Genomic DNA, 22,568 nt, shown 5'->3' on the forward strand with positions numbered 1-22,568 from the left:
CTGAAGAATTTCAGAGCAATGACACGGAAGGAACCTGGGCCTTTAACTGTGTAACCGCTATCATACATCCTCTGGTGAGAGAGGAAACACTTATTCATGCAAGTCATACAATTAAAAGCTACATAACTGCTGGGTCCTCTACTACTGACATATAAGGAGATACAGATATTGTAAGTAATATATGTAACTGTAGCCACACACTTTCTGTATTTTAAATACAAACAGATTAATAGTGGACAAAACATTGCAGCCAGCTTCATTCTTTCTAAATTATATGTTTTGGCAATTCTTTTTTTCTGGCCATACAAGTATAAGCATGCTATAAACGACAGATAAATACACAAATAGATATGCAGAATCATAAAAATTTGAACTATCTTATAGATTTCATCATACTGATGAGCCATGTTTGGTCTCAATATTCCCTTTGTGGCTGCCTTCACTTGCCAGCTTCGTAACTATCCACTTCTCACTATTACCAACACCATTGGCACAGACATACTTTGTGCACATGTACAATAGTATTCCTCTAGAAAAAGTCCCTAGAAGTGGGATGGACAGGTGAGCTGAAGAGAAAGAACGTTGGATGATACAATGTGTTTGTAAAATGTTCTGCTAGTGAAAGCCAATTTCTATTTCCATGAAGGTAGAAACAAATATATGCCCATATGAAACTGGACAATTCCCTTTAACACCGTTTATCCATGGTCTTCACATTTTATTCAGCTCATAGGAAAACAGAGAAACAAGTAACTAGATAGTAAATCAACTATTTAAAAAAGCAGTTGAAGCACAGTTGTAGCACTGTGAGGGGCACAAGCTACCTCTGCCCACACCACTTCAACCATTTGCAACAGCACATGGTTGTGACGCCTCCCTCACTAGCACTTCTCAGGATGAGAGCTCCAATCCCCTTCCTCCCCCAATGCCTTCCCCAAAAGCATGCGGTCACACTCTGAGTTCTTCACTGCGCCCATGCGATCCTACAGGGTTACAGGGCATTTACACACTAGTTTCCCGGAATGGCATTGGGCAGTAGTAATGGGGACCAGCTTTCCTGTGCCGGTAGGTTCAACTTTGCACCGTGGAGAATAAGCTCCATTGTTGAAGGCCAATCAATCTGTCTGGCTTCTTTTGGCACAGGCAGGAGGAGGAACACACACTCACCCCCTCCTCACTGTAACCCCCCAGTGTCCTAAAAACAGAATCCTGTTGGTGAGTAGAGAGAGAAGACAGTATGTCTGGATTTGAGAGTGGCCCGTGAAACTTAGAGAGCAGCTGCATAAAGGAGAAGGAGACAGCCAAGCTGGGGTGTAGCAGATGCTGTTTGGAGCATGGGTTAACTGTCACCGTCATCCTGGCTCTTGTGCAGTTCTGCACCAAGTGCTGAATCCTGTCAAGCCTCCATTTTGCCATCTTTTAGGTAAGGCAGTAAGTACCATTAGGTACGGATCTTGAGGCAGCCTTCATTCCCGGTGTCTGCCCTTGGGAAACATCTGTTTCTGGGGAGAAGGGTGGGGTGGGGGATACATTCCAAGATACAGATTCATTAATTAACTCAAGAAATAATTATTGAGTTAAATCCCTGTCTTAGTCAGTGTTCTGTTGTTCTGAAGAGACCCCATGGCGGTGGTGGCAGCTCTTACAGAGGGAAACCATTTAACTGGGGCTGGCTTCCGGTTCAGAGGTTTAGTCCACTGTCACAAAAGCAGGGAGTATAGCATCAGGTAAGCAGACTTTGCTGCTGGAGAGGTAGCTGAGAGCCCTACATCTGCAGGCAGCAGGAAGTGAGAGACACTGGGCCTGGCTTGAGAATTTGAAGCCCCAAAGTTCACCTCCTATTGACAGACTTCCTCCAACAAAGTCACTTTCTGATGACTAAGCATTCAAACACATGAACCTATGGGGGCCGTTTTTATTCAAAACAACATAGCCCCCCCCCCATTTGCAACTACTATCCATAGAACTGAGGTTTGGGTTTTTGTTGTTGTTGTTGTTGTTGTTGTTGTTATTTTAGTTTATTTTACCACCTTCCGAAATTATTTGAAGAATTACAAAAAGGCTCCACCGAGGACACTACATCTAGTACCCTCTTTGGAAACGACATCTGTAAGTATCATTCCCTCCCTTGAATGATTTTATTTATTCACCTGCGTATTTGCTTATTTCTTTGACTATTTATTTATTTATTTCTGTGACTCTGGCCAGTTAATCATCTTCTTTGCGTGGTTTTTAGCACTACAGTTTTTTTTTTTTTTTGGAGGGGGGAGGGTGGAAAAATACAGAGCCACAGTTTCCTGGAAATGGGATGCAGACCACAGCAGTGGAATGGATGCTCTGTCTCCTCTATAAACCACAGCGTGTCCATTAAGCAGCACATCATTCTGTACTGAAGCATAATGGTCCATGGGTGGTCCTCGCCAGTGACAGAGAGATGATGGAACAGTGATGGAACAGATGCAGGAAACCAAAAGTGGGGTGGCCGAGGACAAGCAACCTCCTAAGACTTCTAAACTGCCCTTGAGTTCATTTCTACCCCATTCTCCGAGTCCGTGAGCCGTCTCCCCAGACTTCTCAGAGTTCTACCCCTCACTCATGGGCCTCACCAGCACATACTTCCATCTCCCTGATGGCCCTCTCACTGGCCTCCACCCTGCCTGACAGTTACCTGATTGATACTCACCTCCAACTCCTGTGAGAATAGTCTGTCACTTGTGGTACCCTCAGACAGAGCTGGGCACCCAGCAGGCCCTCAGTACGTTCTCCCACTAGATAGTGAAGACACAGGGAGAAGTAGGGAAGTCCTCAGGGCGAAGGCCCCAGGTAAGGCACAGACAGAAAACAAATTTGTAGACAAGACAGAAGAGGGACTCTGACCTTTAGACGACTTGTCCTCAGTGAACAGGAGCGAGGGGACCAGCCCCAGGGTCGGCGGCGGGGGGGGGGGTGCTTTCCCATGAGAAAAAATGAAATTGGACCCTGGTCCCCTGAAACCCACTTACTGGTCTCCTCGTCCACTGTATGTCCAACCAGTTAAAGGGACTGACTGTTCAAACTGGCAGTGAGCTTAGTTCACGCCACAGCTTACCAAGCTAACCTTTGCGGCTCCGTGTCTTCATACATAGTGTCAGACCAAAGTTCTAGAGCTTGTTTGTAGATGCAACCCTCTTCATTTTCCCGAATGTGGATGAAGATTCTCAAATAGACCATCTCAACTAAAAATAGCATCTGACCTCTTACCAGAATCCTTTGCAACCAATGTGCAGGCTTAAAATTAAAAAGAAAGAAAGAAAGAAAGAAAGAAAATCCTTTTGATAGCATCACTTCTTCTGTCTTATTCAACCATTATTCTATTAATGATGAATCACCAATGGGCCAAGAATAGACACCTGCAACCTTCTTTAGCAAGTTAATATGTTAAGCATCATGCCACTGAGCTCCTAATGTAAAAAGGGCTCCTCTGGGTGGGAGGCGGGACACTTTCATTAGATTCTTTTTATAAAAAGCACCTTGAAAAAACTTCCTGATATGCAGACACCAGTCTTGTTCTGTTCCCTTGTGTATATCCGATTTAAAGGTTAATAAGTAATTAGGAAGAACTCTCATCCCCAAATTACCAATTAATGTGCCATCATTTTCATTAAAAATGTGACTAATTCTATTGTGCACCAATGTCTTGGACTGGCTAATAAAAAGTTACCTAGAGCATCTCTAAATCTTTGGGGTGGGGGTGGGGAGGGAGGGAGGGAAGGAGAGAGAGAAACTACTCAAAAATCAATCACTTTCTAAAACTATACTTCGGATTTGCGAGATCACACAAAGGAGTGGAAATGAGTGTCTCTATTATTTAGTGTGGACAGGCAGACAGGTTCTGGGGTTTATCTTATGTACTGAGTCATTATTGCAAAGGAAAGCTAAGGAGACATCTTAGCAGATGCTTACTGTGGAAGTACGGCAGATCATAGTCCTTTGCTTCTTATAACATAAAGCAGCTGTTTATAAATGAGATCAAACTCTTAAATGATCCAGATATGTTTTGTTGGTTTCCTAGGAGACCATGAATGGAAAGTTACAACTTAAAGTGCATTATGTGTCTACACTCTGTTCTGTACCTTAAATGCTGGTGTGAGTCATACGTTAAGTATTCACAGGACTCCAAAGTTGAAGTTCATGATTCAACTTGTGCCACCAATCCAAGAACTTGCCCAGGTGGGACCATCTTTAACAGCTTTGAAGATGCTCTCGCTGCCGTCTCACCACTGCCTGCCTGGATCAGACACATTCCCAGAGGGTGCATGGCGGCCAAGCTGACAAACATTAGACGGTACCAGTTACAGCTCGACGCCATTCTGACATATAGCAACCTCTAATGGGAATCTTTGTGAGGACTGGGATGAGCCAATGTGGTGTCAGGAACTGCACAGTCAACACCCACACAAACCAACCATTTTCTGATGCATGGCAGATATTTACTTTGTTGCTGGGCAACCAAATATTTCAACAAGGACACACCAGAGGAAATATGTACTGCCAAGCTAGGATCAGTCGCTTTAGCAATTAGCTCTGCATGGGACTGTCTCTTAGTGGCCCTGGTGTAGAACAAATTTTAAAAAGACACTTAATCCAAAAAAATCAATCCCAGGCATCTATTCGAGTAGTTCCCAAGACCAGAACATTCAGGCCCTGAGGCCTGCTGCTCCTGCACTCCCATACTGAGCAAAGACCATCTTTCTGCGGATCTTCTCCTTTGGCCCCACTCTTCATAGAGACCAAGCCTCCTTATTCCTCTACATGCCAACTCTTGGCTCTTCAATACCACATGTTTTCTCACAGTTACTGTTCCCCCCTCCTGATGAATGACACCATTGTTATTTTGAGCCAGTCATAGCTCTGGGATTGCATGCTGCTGCCCGGAGTCTTAGTCGGTGAGTTACAGGCAGTAACCAAAACTGACATAGGAGGAAGATGTTAAGCGGTTTGGAGTTTGGACTTACTTGGAAAATACTGTGTTTAGTTATCACGGTTATGTGTCTTCTTTGAACCTTGTAAGACTAATGGAAACAGCCAGCAAGATACGCACAATGGATTTGCACACCGTAAAAGCAGCTCCAGGGTCTGTGATGAGAGCATGTGCTTCTGGCCATGCATCGAAATCCCTTGGGGAAACTACATGTAAACATAGAGTCCATTCCTGGACCTGACCAATGAACAACCCCAGAAGTTGCCCCCTCCCCCACAGCAAAGGCATTGGGAGGCTACTGACATGGAGTCACGGGGTCAACACGAAGAGCGTTCTTTTCCCTCAGCTAAAACCCATCTGGCCCCTAAAGCTTTCTTCCTGGTCATTCTTTGCTGACTGTGGTAGTTGATGTATCTGTTTCCTGGAAGACCTGCTACTGATGCTGCGTGTCCAACAGTATGACACTCACAGTTAGCGCGCTTTCTATGTTAAACCTACATAAGCGATGGAGCTCAATGAGCTCTGTCTCTTTGGGTGCGAACCTCTCAGCTGATACAATATGGTGGTGACTCACCCTGCAGGTCCCTGATAAAAGTGTTCAAACAAGCATCCCGGGTGTCTCAGATTGTTATGTAGCCTAGCATCACAGTGACTGTGAGTTCAAGATTAGTGACTCTGTGTTGATTCAGGATCTATCCCAATTTTAAATGTCAAATTCAAAAAAGGATGCTCACATGAGTTAAAAGTCAATAGAATGAAGTTAGAAATTTAACAATGGAACGAGATACATCAGGAAAGCATGAATTTTTTTTTGTATACTCATGTCATGTCTTTACTCATGTCAATGAATAAACTAAACCAAAGGTCATGCTCATATTGATGTGAGGCAGAACCTTAAAAATACTCTGAGAACATGGAAACACCAAGCACAGGGTGAGATGGTATCAGGCTAGGAAAAGTTAATGTTAGAGGCGGAAGAAAGGAGTGGTGGGAAATTTGCAAGACAACCTCAGAGGGCATAAAATGAACTCTTGTGTGCACCCCACACACACTGTAAGTGCCCACACACCTGCTTGTATCTGCCCCCAACCCCCCAGGCAGGTCCACTGTCCATCTTAGCTTTTTGTCCCAGATGCCTTCTGTGGCTTCCCATGGCAGAGTGGCCTTCCACAAGACAAGTCAGGGCCTACCACCCTGTACTGCGATCATGTGTCAAACAGGAAGTGTTAGCTCCTGCACGATTTTTCTCCTACCCACTGTCCAGGCACCTTGCTCCCAGGCACTGGCAAATACTGCCATGCCTGGCTAGCCATTTCCTTTTCTCTATACCGGAAAGTCCCTCTTCACAGGGCATCCTCTTCCTCCTCCTCCTCCTCAAGGCCTCAGCCCCCAAAGCAACACCTTGGAGGTGGCACCCGAGCCATGGCTCCTGCACGAAGCTTTCTCTAAGGACATTGGTGCTCTTTGCTTCTTTTCCAACACAGAAGGTGGGAAACACAGAACATATTCTTGGAAGGGGAGGAAACCTACATCCGATTTACTTGCATGTAGCCCCCCAATAGGATGACGGCACCCTACGAGGTCAACAAACTAACCTCCAACGCCTGGATCGAGGGTGCTCACACTGTGGACACGCTGTATTCGCTCATTATTTCATGAATGAATAGTGCCTTTGATAAGTTATGATCATTTTCCTTTGTTAAAGAGTAAGCCGAGGAACAATGAAAGCTTAAAGCTTTTATTTGAACAAAGAGCAATTCAGTTGCTGGGTGCTTCGGATCGGGTGAGCCTGGACTCCCCTTTGCTTTAGTGGAGGCGCTTAGAGTGAATATCTAAGTGCTAAGGTTTGCTTATGTTTGCAAATTAAACAAAGCCAAGGTCACACGCGAGGCTCAGGTGTGTCTGCTCAGCAGCTTTTCAGGACCGGTGTCTATTTCAACCTGGTCTGCTCTTGTGTTGCAGCTGTCCCTGTGTCCCCCCAAACCCTGCAAACTTCATGAGAACAAGGTCCCCCAGCTCTTGTTCAGGAACCGAATACAGTGCTCGGCACCTAGTAGAGGCTGAAGGGTCGTTTTGCAGACCTCATGATGAACACGGGTGTCTAAAGTTCTCCACAAAGTGCAGTTTCTTTGTTCTCCGCCTCACGGCCCATCTGGAACACACCGGTTTGAGTGGACTTCCTCCTGAAGAATGCTGTAACCCTGCATTTCCCAGATGTTGCAGCCTCTGTGAACAGCCGGTGCCCAGTGGGGATGGAAACAGGGCTCCATGAGTTAGCCAGCTCCAGCGAAGCCTACAGATGATTAATTTTAGATTCCAAGCATCTGGGTCAGAGCCGAGTTTCACGGCAGGTGTGGAAATAATCTCTTTGGTGTCATTAATGATTTTTCCTAAGGGCTGGGAGCACTGAAAATACTCCTTCATATGAGATTTGGGCCTGAGCTGGATGGATATTTAATAACAACTTACATATTATGCGGTCCCCAAGTGAGCGCTTCCTATTTTTAAGATGATGATAAATGCATCTTCTGGGCATGGCGTGGCGTGGCGTGGCATGGCGTGGCGTGGCTTGGCGGGGCGTGCGTGCATGTGTGTGGACATATGTGGTTTACATGAAGGCCTGAGGTTACCTCAAAGTGTCACATCCCAATCATTATCTGGCTAAATTAATTAATTAACTGAGATAGGACTTAGCAGCCAGTCAGTCTAGTGAGCACCTGTTTCAAAATAAATTAACACACTAAATATTCTTGTTTCTACCACCCCCATGTTGGGATTCCACATGCTTCTCTTCACACCTGACTTTTACACGGTTGCTGGGATTTGAACTCGGGTCCCCACTCGTGCCCGGGAAGCACTTCACCCACTCACTTCACCCACTCAGCCATCTCCCCAGCACTGGATTATCCACACGTCTTCAGCAGCCAAGAACTCTTCAAGTCAAAAACTACGTGCGCTAGTCTGGTTTTAAGGGAAGTATTCTGTGAAGGTGACGGTAGTTCAAATGAAGTGAAAAGCGAGTGGGAAGTTGCTCTTCGGCTTTAACTAGGCTAAGGCTTTGGAAGGCCGTTCTTGTCTCTCATCCTCTGGAGAGGCTCAACCCTCGGTGTGGTGCACAGCCTCACATTAGAGGAAAATGGTTCTGTCCGTTGGTCACACCCCTAAAATTCTAGTTGGCTGGCATGGTGGCTTCAGCTAAGTGTGACAACAAAGAAACAAGCGACACCCACTCACTCCCGCATCCTAAGGTCAGCACTGGGGAGGGACCTGTCCTCAGCGTGCTGTGCTGTGCCAGCTCAGGGTGCTGCTGAGAAAGAGCAACGCAGACTGCGCCGGGACCTCGGAGCCTTAAGAAATGGAATCACACCAAGTGGGAAGGACATACTGTTTAGCAGGAGTAGGGTCAGTTCACGGGAAAATGGTGAAGTAGGTGAAGTTCCTTGTTGGTGTAGCCCCTGCCGAGCAAGCCTGGTCTCCACAGCTCCCGGATTGTGCCCCTTGGCATGGAATTGACTTGCCATTGTCTGACACCTGCCCTCGGCATTCTGGGTATTTGTTCCACTATGTAGGGACAGACACACTCCATATTTCAGGGTCTCTGTAGTGGAGGTAGGGGTACAAGGGGATCCCCCATTCTAAAATGCAAATGTACTGGTCTGATGGGCCAAACCGTCTGTGTTTACAAACAGCAAACTGCTCAAGGAACTTCCAAAGCCCTCTCCGGTAACGCACAGTTTACCAGCAGTTTTGTTGTTGTTGTTGTTTTGGTTTTTTTTTTTTTTTTTTTTGATGTATGACATAGGGAGAGAGCTAAGGCGCAGACAGACAGCTCACTGCAGGCTGTGCATAGGGCAGACCCTTGCCTTTGGGTTTGTGGCGCAGTGCTCTTTAATTAGAGTTGGAAGAGGACAAAGCATTGACTGCTTTTGGTAGTGCTAGTGCCCAGGCAGGGCACTGAAGTGAAAAAGCAACGGCAGCTAAAGATAATGATTCTAACTGGGAAAACAAGAAGAAAAAGACCCTAGAATTAACCTCTCCCCCACAAAAAAATCCCCAAAACTTCTGAATTGAAGGAATTTAACTTCAGAGAAAAAACGACATAATTCAGTGTTCTAGTTTGAGAACGAGTGGTGAAAAAACTTGATCAAACACTAGCTTCTGTCTGTAGTGAGTTTGGAGAACTGTAGAAATGCCCCATGGTGATCCAAAAAGCCACTCACACCCTGTACCCCACCCCCCCCCCCCGCCCCACCATGTGGTGGTGTGTGTGTGTATGTGTGTGTGTGTATACCAAACCTCGAGCATCACGTGTGCCATGGAAGCACTCTACCACTGAGCCACACACCCAGCCCACTTCTCCATGCATCTTAATAGCCTTTAAATGGCACTTGTGGCAGGTCTCCATGTATCTTGCCTGTTAGAACAGCTGCATTACTGAGCATGACCCAGAGACGTCTCCTGGGATGTAAACCCATATTCGTGGGCATCCAAGAGCTGCCTCCCAGCTTTACATCCCTGTGGGGGAAAACAGGGAACGGACAAATAGAAGACACCGCTGAAGCACAAGATCTAGATGGGCTTCTGTGGCAGCTCTGTGATAGTCAAGGTAATGCCAGACTAAAATGAAGACCCCAGGCTGCAGCTGCCTGGACGAGACCAGCCCAGGGGAAGATAAGAGCTGCTTTCAAGGCCTTGCACAGCAAACATGCTCTGTGATTGGAGAATGCTCAGGGATGAATGAAAAGTCCACCAGGCCAGCTATACAGCGGAGGCCAGATCCCAGAGGGCTTCAAGGATCTTCAGAGTTCATGAATGAAACAGGAAACTTCTGGAAACGGGCACACAATAGCATACGCTTCTTATATTAAATGAGTAGGGGAAGCAGAAGCAAGCCCTCCTCCCCTGGCAGTTATAACACACCATTAAAGAAGACAGAGAGAACACGTCGTGCAATGTACTGAAAATGGCGGCGCCTGTCTCAGTCAGTGCTCTAGTGCTGTGAAGTCACATGACCAGGCAACTCGTATAAAGGAAAGCGTTTAACTGGGGCTTCATTATCGTCATGGCGGGAAGCATGGCAGAGTGCGGACAGACATGGTGCTGCAGAGGGAGCCAAGAACTCTACATCTGCATCTGCAGGCAGCAGGAAGAGAGAGCTACTGAGCCTGGTGGGAGCCCTTGAAATCCCAAAGCCAGTGACACATTTCCTCCAAAAGGACACACTTCCTAACAGTGCCACTCCCTGGTGACTAAGTATTCAAATCTATGTGCCTATGGGGGTCATTCTTGTTCGAACTACCACAGACGGTGAGAACAGGCTCAAACATGGCTTAAGGTCCTTAATTAATCAACTGAATAAACAGTACCATCTACTGAGAATGAGAATGCTGGGAACAGAGGTATGAATGGGGCTGAGGATGTGGCTCAGTGGTAGAGTGTTAGCCTAGCATGTGTGAGGTCCTAAGTTCAATCCCCAGTACCAGGAAAAATGAGAATGGGAGACAAAGAATTTGCCAGGAGACAAACTGAGTCGCTCATCACTCCTACCTATGCAGAGACTCAGGTAAGCAGTGGACGCTCAGAGTTAGGGTAGAAATGAGGGCTGAAGACGGGATGCAAGAAATACTCAGCAACAGTTCTGGACGTTGTGTCCGACAAGGTCATAGCAAGAGTCAGGATTTCTGGCGGACGGGTCAGCAAGCACTGGGCTTTGAAGGAGTGATCAGTGAGGATGGGGAAACCTTGCTGTGAGAAATCAAGAGAGGGATCGCTCGCCAGTGCAGTGCTAAAGTCTTTCATGCATAAGGGCAGCTCACAGGGTCACTGTGCTTCTAGCGCTGTGTGGATGGGAGGCACGGAGCACAGGGCTAGGCTCAGCGTGTGCCAGTGCCTAGCTCACGCTCCAGGTTACTTATTTCAGAGGATAAACAAGGCAGTCTGCTGCTCAAACACATCCTCCTGGTCCATTCTGTTAGGACTCCGCAGTCTAAGGCTATCCCAGGGATTACTGCGGTCTGAGGCTATCCCAGGGATTGCTGTGGTCTAAGGCTATCCCAGGGATTGCCAAGTTTAGTCAGACCACTGGTTCTTTCTGGTACCTGGGTCACCATAAGGCAGCAACAGCTGTGCCTTCCTAGGTGGCAGCTGTCATCTTCAGAGGGACCGTAGGTTCTGCAGCCGATGTCCGCGTTGTCCACCAACTGCCCAGTCTCTGTGAGAGCTGAGGCACTAGTGTGTCATGTTTTTAGTTTCACTTCAGTTTGTCCAACTGGTTAATGACCAAGAGTGAGCGGATGAATGAACGAACGATCCGTCCCTCAGTGAGCATAGGAAACACAGTCCAGTATCCGCAGCGGATATTAAGCTCCCTAGATTCCCGGGTTCCTTATATCAGATGGTACAGTGTCCACACCTAAAGTTCCCACAGCATTTTAAACTGCTGACCCTCCATACTTGCCATATGCACTCATCGCTGGCTTACTCAGAATTCCTCACGGGACGCAAACGCTAGGTGCATGTTTGCGCCGCTGTTGCTTAGGGCATGACAGGTCCGCATGGATTCAGCTCAGAAGCAATTCCTTTTTATAAAACTTCTAGCCCTCGGTTACCCGAATGCCCCTGTGGCTAAGGCAGGCTGCTGTAACTAGGCTTGAATTAGACGACAGTGTTTGTTTGTTTTCTGGGGCGGACTATGTAACACAGGCTGCTTTTGAACTCATTATGTATCCCAGGCTGGCTCTACCTCTGCAACAATCTACCCGCCTCAGGCTTCCAAGTGTGGAGATTACAGGTGTCACTATGCACTAGCTCTCTGTAGAGCTTTCTCTTAAACTATGCTTTTCCAAAATCTGCGTTAAAATGGTAACCTCCAGCTCACCCACCAGTAGGACCTGACACTCAGAAAGAGTGATTTCTTGTAGGTTTCTAGGACCCTCTGGATCCTTCTATTTCCCCATTCTCCCATACTTCTCTCACCTAGAGTCCCAGTAGGATTTTCTCACATCTACCCTACTTTCCTGGTTGGTAAAGACTTTCATGGGACATGCCCCTTGGGCTAATAATCAGATATAAGTGAGTATATACCATTTGAGTCTTTCTGCTTCTGGGTTAACTTACTCATTATGATCATTTCTAGTTCAGTTCATTTGTCCACACATTTGGGGAATTCCTTGTTTTTCATAGCTGAGTAGTATTCCATAGTATAAATGTACCACAGTTTCTTTATCCATTCTTCTACTGAGGGACACTATGATGGGCAGATCTGGGCCCAGGGGTTCTGCTCAAACTATGGCACCAGCCAAGGACAATACGTGAAGTAAACCTCGAACCCCTACCCAGATCTAGCCAATGGACAGGACATTCTCCACAGTTGAGTGAAGAGTGGGGTCTGACTTTCACACGAACCCTGGTGCCCTATATTTGACCATGTCCCCTGGATGAAGAGGCCTGGTGGCACTCAGAGGAAGGATAGCAGGCTACCAAGAAGAGACTTGATACCCTATGAGCACATACAGGGGGAGGAGGTCCCCCTCAGTCACAGTCATAGGGGAAGGGAAGAGAGTGAAAGCAGGAGGGAGGAAGGAATGGGAGGATACAAGGGATGGGATAACAATTGAGATGTAATATGAATGAATTAATAAATAACAAAAAGAGTGATTTCTGATTTACTTCATTAAGGTGAAGCCATGCTAGGGAATTAGAGCCCCAGTCTGATATAAGGGAGGGAGGGAGACACACAGGAAAACACCAGCGGAAGAAGTCCAGGGACAGAGGCCACCACAGGCCTGGCGAGGGTCTGGACTTGAATCTGCTGAACTGGAGGTGACAATGAGCCACTCCGATGGGGACTTACAGAGTAACGTGGGAGCACGGAAGGGGCGGGAAAGGTCTACACCCAGATCTGGGACATGAACCCCTGAGTGTGGACAAGTTTTGAGCGCAAACGCCTGAGTCTGAGCAGGAAGCAGCAAGCCTGCATGTACTCATAGCTGGGGAGCCACGGACAGACCAGGTGGCACCAGGAGACAAAAACAGGGGAGGGAGGGCAGAGAGTCCAGAGAACAGCATGACCAAGGCTGCACCGCGAAACGGGTGCATTAAATACAGTGGTGAGGTGGCGAGCGGCAGCCATGACACTCAGCCGGCCATCCCTTTGTTAACACATGCGTTCTCTACTTGGTTGTTACGGGACTGAGATGTGTTCCTGTGGGGTGGGAACTAGAGGCTTATGAAGCCCTGACTTCCAGGATTAGGTGGTATATGAAGGGCACAAAGCCATCGGGGGCGTGTGCAGCGCAGAAGCCAGCTGATAGACAGGGGCCTTGCTGTACACGAAGGGAAAGGAGTGACTCTGAGGTCCCTAAAGCATGACATGAAATGAACCCCATGACAGCAACGTGAGCCAAAATCATTTTTGTGACATCAACCTAGTGATAGGTAATATAGTACTGGCATAACACACACACACACACACACACACACACACACACACAGAGAGAGAGAGAGAGAGAGAGAGAGAGAGAGCCTGCCAGGTATGCTGGCGTACACCTTCAATTCAAGCACACATCCAGCATCCAGGAGGCAGACGCAAGCAGATTTCTATGAATTCAAGGCCAGTGTGGTCTACAGAGCAAGTTTCAGGCTAGTCAGGGATATGTAGGCAAAATTTATGTGACTAAAAATAAATAAAATAAACAACAACAAAACAAATAAAACCAAACTTTGTATATAGCTTACCTTTTCCTCATAATTTCTCTCTTGTTTAAAATTTCTAGCATGTAAAACATTTTATGTTTATTCCTGGGGGCTTGTATGTTAAAAACATTTCACTTAATGTACTAAAGTCACTAAATACAAATGTTGTTAAGATAGTAGGAATTCTAAAATTAACCACACCAGCAGTGTATATTCCACAAGCAGAGTTGAGAGGAAAGAGTGGATAATATCAAATTTGGAGTCACATTTGCCTGAGGTCATGTCCTTTCTCAATCATTTATATGTTTCATGGGTCACAAGTGAAACATTTAAAGTTTTGAATCTATATCCCCATGTGTCACATTGATTAACCATATTTGCCCAGCAGGGTTATGAGACAGCACAGAAAGTGACTGGTCTGAGGACAGTCCTATATGCCTGGACTGCATACTACTGAAAGTCAACAAATGCATAAGGTTGTATTGTAACTCTAGCCAAAACTGGGTTTACAGAATATCCAGGTAATTACTGCCCATAATTAGCCTGGATTCTAGAGTCCGGCAGCAATTCAAGCACCTGACCTTTGGGGCAAAGTCAATTATACATTCTGACAAGGTTTTAAACGATTTCTCACTTTTCATTCTGAAATTCTTACTCATAAATTATAAGCCGAAATTATATTTACCACCAGCTAGCTTATGGCTAATATCCTATGGATAAATAGTGAGGGTTTTTTTTTTTATCTTAAAATTTAGAAAGAATTAAGAGGGTAGGAAAAGGCAGATGTGACAACAACACACACAGTTTACAAAAGCAAATGGTTTGTTCATTTTTCAGAGGCCACTGTATTTCCATAGTCACACCTATCTTGAGATCCCTGTAGCAGCCTCCTGTTTTTAACCGCTACTGTAATGTTTGCATCAAGGCCGCAGAGTACTGCGTGGCAGTCAGGGGCCAGGTCACAGACTATAGTCAGAGCATCTACCTGAAGTGATGCACACTCCAGACGCTCAGACGCTGCAACCGTCCGAGAGGCTGGTGTGCCTTTACGATGCTACCTTTCCGACAGACTTTTATCTACTATACATAAGACTCCATTCTAGGCCTGGGGACACTGCAGTGCTCTCAGCTTACAAGACTGCTGTCCTAACGCAGTCTCGGTTCTCACGGGATCGAGGTAGTAGACTGATGAAATGCCAATAAACGGAAGGCCCAGGGAAGGGGCAGTGGGATCCCAGACACGGTAGAACTGGCAGATCGTTTCACTAACAAACTGACATGCTTTAGAGAAGTTGCGAAAGGACACAAGAGGACAAACTGTTCCAGAATTTGAGGCACAAGAGCCCTGAGGAGAGCAAAGGTCAAAAACAGCCCAGAAGCAAAGCTTGCTGGGCACTGAGAGGAGAGCAAAACCCCTGCTGGGGTAGCAGACAACAGTCACAGGAAATCTGGGGCTCGGGTGGGTGCCGACGCATCGCACTGCGGCCAGAGATGTGCGGCTATGTTTTCTGAATGACATAAGAAGCCACACCAAGATTCTGAACAGAGAGAAGTGACATCCGACTGAGGTGCCAAAAGAGTCACACCATCTTTCTTGGAACCAGTATGTTTGTGCAGGTGCTTGTGTGTGTGTGCCTAGGGGGTGCAAGTATGCGTGTGTGCACGTGGAGCTTGCCATTTCAGCTAGCCAGCTGGCGAGTGAGCCCCAGGATGCACATGCCTCTGCCTCTCCAGTGCTGGGGTCACAGAGCCACAAGGTCATCCTCGGGCTCGGCTTTCATACGGGGGCTGGACTCCTCTTGCTTGTGTGGTGGTGATCACTGCATAGTCAGGCAATCCCTAGCCCATCAACTCAGTTTTATTTAGAAAGGTAACGTCTACATTTCTAAAATTTGTGTAAACAGTTTCCCCAGCTATTCTAAGAACATTTTTCAACCTAAATTAGCAATATGATTTTATTAGCTGGCTTCCAACTTAAAGGCTGAATTCAACTGTTTAAGAAAACGGAAACCCTTAGTCTCAGTAAACATTAGCGTTAATTCATGTATTTCTTTCCAGATGTTCCTATTTGCAAAATAGCCTAGATTAATTCCTGACAGTTACAAGAAAAAGAATCTAAACACAAAATCCCAAACATGGCAACCGTGACGGAAAAGCAGCTCGTGGCTCACAGAGTCCTAGCAGATGGGTTAACTGATCAAGGTCAAAGCCCTGGCAGCCAATGAATTCTCTGCCCATAAGATAATTTTGTCCAGCTTGCCTCTGTAGAGTCACACTAGCATGGGGCAGTGCTCCAGAGTAAACACAGCCCCTCTGGAAAGCGTGTATGTGATGCCAGTTCACAACTGAACGGAACTTCCTGTGGCGGTATGGTGCACAAACGCCACCGTCAGAACTCTATGACGTTTTTCTTTTTCTAAAACAGATCTTATTAAAGCATCTTCTTATATGTACCACTTCCCTTCCAAACACCTCAGCAAACTTCTTTCAACACCTACAAACTTGTTTCAGCATGTTCTTATAGAAAGTTTAGCCAAATGTGCAAATATATCAACACAAGAGAAAAAAAATGTGGCCCCTTTATGGACGCAGCAGCAGCAGCAGCAGCAGCAGCAGCAGCAGCAGCAGCAGAGACTGCACTCACGGTCACAAGCACCCCGTAGTGTTTATAAGACACCTTGTGGCAAATGGCATCAACATCTCAAGTCTTGTTACTATTATTTTTAATCTCATGAGTGACGTGTAGGACTGAGGAGCCACCATCCCTCACTCAGGTGATTCTGACACAGCTGCCCTTTGAGCCCATCATCAAAACCAGAGGCAGTACTGGGAAACTTCTGGAAGGGAGAGAAAAAAAAAAAACAGCATTGCTGCTTCCTGATGTGTACAGCCCTGGGTTAAGATGCGTAGACGCAGGGAGTCAGGTCAAATGTGCAATAACCTTACGACACAGGAATCGCATAGGAATCACATCAACTCTAAAAAAAGAGGAAACTGAGTCAAGGAGAGAGAATAACCGTCCTGAAGAGAAGCTTGAGGCCAGGGAGGCGTGGCTGAGAGCGGCTGCCCATTACATTTGCCTTCACTCAACCATGCTCTTCCGCTCAGTATACAGCTTGACTATTCCTCACCCCCGATGCCTATCTAGAAGCATTTCAGATCCCCCCCCCCCGCTTCCCCAGATTTTAAATCTTTTTTTTTTTAATTACATTTTACTGTGACTCATCCCATGAAGTCTGACATAGAATTTTCCATTGGTGGAATTAGGCCCGTGATGGAAGGTGTGCGCTTCTGAGGTCTGGGGGATGAGGAGAGGAGCTCCAGGGGGTCAGACTCATGTCTTGAGCTACTGTTTTCTGCATCTGTGAGCAGTGTGTCCCGCTGTAGGGACTTCTAACCTTAAAACAATGCTTCAAAATCCACATGCTAGCGAGCCAGGTGCTCTGCGAGCCTCCGCCGTCTTCATCAGTATCTATTCCCACTGCTGCTGAGTCGTAAATCACCCAGGGAAGGCAGGGAGGAGGTGAGCAGGTGTTCAGACCGAGGTCCTGTGCCTGTAGGCTCCTTTCACATTCTTTAGTTTGCTAACTCTAAACGTATATAACACCACATTCAAATTAAGTCACCTGGAGTCCACAGTTCTCAAAGGGGACCGGTAACCTGAGGCCACGTACTGTGAAGCTCCCACACTTGAAAGAGGGTGCACCAGAAACTTCTGGAAATGAATCTGGCAGTCTCTCTGCACTTGAGTAGCTCAACAGCCTTGTGACTCCTTCACTGAGTTTTGTGCTAACCATAACGTTATGTGAGGAGGCAGCCAGTGCAGTCATGGTGATCCTGTGGTGATGTGGTGAGGGACTCAGTGCAGCCCTGGTGAACCTGTGGTGATGTGGTGAGGGACCCAGTGCAGTCCTGGTGAGCCCGTGGTGATGTGGTGAGGGACCCAGTGCAGTCCTGGTGAACCTGTGGTGATGTGGTGAAGGACCCAGTGCAGTCCTGGTGAACCTGTGGTGACACGGTGAGGGACCCAGTGCAGTCCTGGTGAGCCCGTGGTGATATGGCAAAGTATAAGGAATAGGGCTTTGGATGGGAGTTTTCACTCAGAGGTCATTAATGGGCACTGCGCCTCGGCGGTCAGGAAGATTCCTTTATATTTCTCTAACTATAAGACACTTACAAACATGATGAGACTTAATATTATCGGTGCGCCTAGAGAAGGCTAGACCGGCAGAAGGAGTTACAGAAGACCTGACAAGTTAGATTCCCCATCTGGCCTGTTTCTTCATTTCATTTCCTCTTTCACTGGATATTTTTAGTGGTAACGTCAAAACAAACTAACATATACCTTTACTTATACAAACAAAGAAATTAAAATGAACAAAAAACACCAAAAAAGATGTCAAGATGTCACAAGGGTGCAAAAAAAAAAAAAATATATATATATATATAATATATATATATATATAATCAGTATAGTTTCCTAGATGAAAGAGCCGGAGGTGAAGCTGCTACAAGCTGCGTGACCCTGGGTGACTCACCAGTTCAGGTCCTAGCGGTACCTCTGAGTGTGCAGGCGATACGACATGTTTTATGTGCATGACGTCACCAGCGAGGTGTCTGGGTGGTGTGGTCTCCCCTGGTCTCACAGCTGAGGCTCATGGGAGCCAGCTGTAGACACCCACTGCTTTTCCCAGGGAGCACGTCCACTGGTGAAGATTGAAAGGCAAATTCAGATTGCCTCTCCTTCTTCAGCAATAGGAAGGAGTATGAACACGCAAGAGGACGTCAGCAACCACAGATGCGACCGATTACGGCTCATCGCCCAGCTTTGCTGTTCCTCTAGTCTGGCAACTGAGCGGCCTCCCAACTATGTGGAGAGCCTGTCTGAATTGTCACGTTTTTCTTCTGTTGGGCTAAAAGCAGGTTCTTCTGCTTTTAGAACAGAGGCGGTTCCTTTCTAAAAGAACCATACATATTAATACTGGTTTGAAGACATTTGCAAGAGTGGTAAGTGTGAATTATAAGTCTTTTAAGACGTAATTTGTACATGTTTGATGCATGTGGTATATGTACATGTGTGTGAGTGTGTGTGGTGGGTGTGCATGAATGTGTGCATGGTGCGTGTGGTGTGTGTATATATGTGTGTGTGTATGTGGTATGTGTGTGTGTGTATGTGGGGGTGTGGTGTGTGTGGGTGTGTGTGTGTAGGGGTGTGTGTGGGGTGTGTGTGTGTGTATGTGGTGTGTGGGTGTGAGTGTGTGGGTGTGTGGGTGTGTGGGTGAGTGGGGTGTGTGTGTGTGTGGTATGTGGGGGGGTGTGTATGTGGGGGGGTGTGGTGTGTGTGTGTGTGTGTGTAGGGGTGTGTGTGGGGTGTGTGTGTGTGTGTGTGGTGTGTGGGTGTGAGTGTGTGGGTGGGTGTGGGTGGGTGTGGGTGGGGTGTGTGTGTGTGGTGTGTGTGTGTGTGTGTATGGGGGGTGTGGTGTGTGTGTGTGTGTAGGGGTGTGTGTGTGTATGTGGTGTGTGGGTGTGAGTGTGTGGGTGTGTGTGGTGTGTGTGTGTGTGTGTGTGTGTGTGGTGTGCATGTAGGTCCAGAAGACAACCTACAGTGCTGGTCTTCAGATTCAATCTACCTTTTGCTGAAGCGTCTTTCATGGCCTGGAACTGGCTAACTAGGCTGTGCTGGCCACACGCCTCCTCCTATTTGCACTTTGCAAGCGCACACTAGGATTACAAATGCATCTTTCCACGCCTGACTTTTTCCCCCCTCTCATATGACTTCTAGGCAATAACTCAGGCCCTCACAAGGCCTTTTCAAACTGAGGTATTTTCCTGCCTTGAGACATAATTTTTGACATATGATTCAATCACCTTAAACATCCAGTTTCTTCAACACCTGACAATGGGGTTGGATCACATCGGTAAACTCATAGCACCACGGTTTCTCAGACAGGATGTGGAGAGCATCCCTCATATTTTTTTTAAACCGGGTAACCAGTTTTTCACTGAATTCTCCCATTTCTTCAAACCCAAACTCAACTCATCTGAATATACAACTGGAGCAAGCTGGTCTCCACAGACACTTCTGGCCAGGTGGAAGGCAGCTCTCTCGTCAGATCTCCCAGGGAAGCATTTTGTCTTCTGCCATAGAGTACACATCTTTCTTCCTGTGCCACAACTATCTGCCACTGTGCCCTACTTTCCTCCAGACATGAGCTCATCAAGTGGACACATCTGAATCATGATGATTCTTTCACGACATTCCTCACAGACAGCAGAACCAGAACTGAGTGTACGCTCAGTAATCCCCACCAGCCATCAGTCATCCTAGGAAGCATTTTAGGAAGGCTCTAGTTGAGAGGGAGAGCCACAGAGGAGAAACTGAGACTTGAGTCAGGGTGACTGGCACACAGAAGTGACAGGTTTCGCTTTTTTACCTTTATGTGACCCGGAAAAGATCAAGAGCTAATAAGATATTTCCCGCCATCGTCAATAGCCTGACTTTAATTTGAAACTCTTGGGTACCAGAGTGTCAAGCCAAACCAGAAATACACCACCATGTATTTTTAATTTAAGCACAGATATGTAAAAAAAATTATGTATGCCTGGTATAAATAAGTTTTAGTGAAAACAAAAACCAATAAAACAAAACACTCACTCCCCCAGCAGCCATCATAAGGAAGACAGGACCAATTTGAATGGTAACATCTGCAGAGCTCAGTGCAAAGTGCTCCCTTTGCAAACCCAGCTCGGCCTGGAGGTGACATGTAAAATGAGTGTCTTACCTTGAGGGAATCAAAGCAGGCAATTACTCTTCCATTTTCAACCTGGCAACTTTTGGGGGGATGAGCAAATTTGCACTCTTCATCGGAGCGGGAGCACGTCCCTCTCTGATACTGTCTGCACACTTCCAGCGTCAGCCACTTTGTGTCTCTCACTGGGGCAACGTTCAAGGCCATGATGAAGACTACTTTGGACTCTGTTCCTTTCTGTTAAAGGATGAAATCAATCCAAGTCTCAATGATCTCAAAACTGCTGTTGTGGAAACTCCCACATGTAAGTCTGGAGGTAAGCAATGAACTCCTGATTGCAGTCCAGTCTCCGGGGAATGGGGAAGAGGGAAGGTCTCAGCAGCAGCACTCACTGATTGACAGGCCCCACTGGAAGACTTTGAGCCACAAGCAGCGCCTGCTCACTGTCATCTCTGGCTCTCAGGGTCCTAGTCTTGAGACTGTGTTGCTGATAGACCTCTCCGTAATAAAGTGACTTCGCTACAATGGCACTCTTTGGGAAAATGTTGCTTCTGATGCTCACAGCTTTGAGAATGCTTCTTAGAGCTTTATATTTCAGTGAGATGGTGTTTTCCTTCCTTCGTCCTTTTTAAATTCTGAAATTAAACGATTAGCAAAGTCAGATCAGTTCATTCTTTAATAGGGTCAGTGTAAAGTGTGTTCAACAAAACGAATCGACAAGCCAGCCAACCAGCCAAACAACAAGCTAGCCAGCCAATCGAGCAACCAAGCAACCAAGCAACAAGCCAACCAGTCAGCCAACCAACCAACCAACCAGCCAACCAGGCAACCAACCAACCAACCAACCAGTCAGCCAGCCAACCAACCAACCAACCAGCCAACCAGCCAACCAACCAACCAATCAACCAATCAGCCAACCAACCAACCAACCAATTAACCAATCAGCCAACTAGCCAACCAATCATCCATCCATCCATCCATCCATCCATCCATCCATCCATCCATCCATCTATCCATTGAACCAATGAACCAGCCAGCCAGCTAACCAGCTAATCAACCAATCAACCAACCAGCCAGGCAACCAACCAACCAACCAACAACCAACCAACCAAAAAACACAATGGGTGAACACAAAAAGAGCTCCCTGAGGGATGATGCCAGCAAAAGTGATAGTACAAGGCAATTTAAAACCATGGACCTGCAAAACACAATACGACATCAACTTGTATCCAAGCTCAGAGGAATCAAACGCTTGAACTATCTACTAAGCTTGGGTCTAGAATTAGAGTAGAGTAGACCTCTGCTTCTCAGTATCATGAGGGGCAATGAAACAAATGACACTGTATGGCAGAATGACCTAGGCAGCAGCCCAAGAGTTAGGAGTGACTCAAACAGATGAGTGTGGCAGACACGGTAATTAGGCCCTTTGAAACAATCCCATCTAATATGCTTAGTCACCACACAGTGCATTGGGGTTGTGGTTCCCAATTAATTTCACATTTAGGTCATTGATCATACTGTGGGGAAGTCTATAAACAACTATAGGGATGTGTCTCTCCTACAGGGTGGAGATAATATTATTTTGGAGGATGCATGAATTCTCTGCTCCCTGAGTTCTTTTGAGTTTACAGAGATTTGATGCTGGGGTAGGAAGATGGGCCTCCTGAGATTTTTCTCTCTGAACGCTAATGCTTCCTTGCTTCTGCTACTTGGGTGGATGCCTGCCTTTCCTGCAATGTGCTGTTGGGTAAGTCTCTGTTTCCCAGATGCCATACTTCATGGTTTCTGCTAGGACCCCAAGAAATGCTTGTTGACCAATTGAACTTAGGACGGGATGAATACACATGAACTTCAGTTCGGTTCAGCTTACTAAAAACTGAGACATAACGTAACATTATCCTCCCCATGCTGGTGAGATGGTTCAGTGGGTAAAAACACTTGATGCCAAGCCTTACAACCCAAGTTTGATCTCCGGGAACCCACCCACCTCCCATTGTGTGAGGAGAGAGCTGACCTCTGAAGGTTGTTCTCTGACTTCCACACACCTCTCACACACAATAAAGTTTAAAAATGTAATAAACTTTTAAAAAATGTTCTCATGTATTTAGAATGTGAGGATTAAAAATCATACCTACAACAATACTTTAGGTTAAAGTTCAGATGTC

The 22,568-nt window shown here is 46.5% G+C and overlaps 1 protein-coding gene across 9 annotated transcripts in view; it reads right to left on the reverse strand.

Moving 5' to 3' along the window:
* MBNL2 (muscleblind like splicing regulator 2) overlaps positions 1-22,568 on the reverse strand; it is a 158,321-nt gene that overhangs the window by 89,766 nt on the left and 45,987 nt on the right. For 8 of the 9 annotated variants that reach the window (XM_084767659.1, XM_084767667.1, XM_084767663.1 and 5 more), the window contains exon 2: positions 20,437-21,038. The exons of the other annotated variant lie outside the window; for it this stretch is intronic. In XM_084767659.1, coding sequence (XP_084623785.1) covers positions 20,437-20,610 — 174 coding nt within the window. In that variant the 5' untranslated portion in view covers positions 20,611-21,038. The remainder of the gene's footprint in view (positions 1-20,436; positions 21,039-22,568) is intronic. 9 annotated transcript variants of the gene reach the window in all.

Source organism: Acomys minous, assembly GCF_964271855.1.
Source record: "Acomys minous genome assembly, chromosome: 18".
NCBI lineage: Eukaryota > Metazoa > Chordata > Mammalia > Rodentia > Muridae > Acomys > Acomys minous.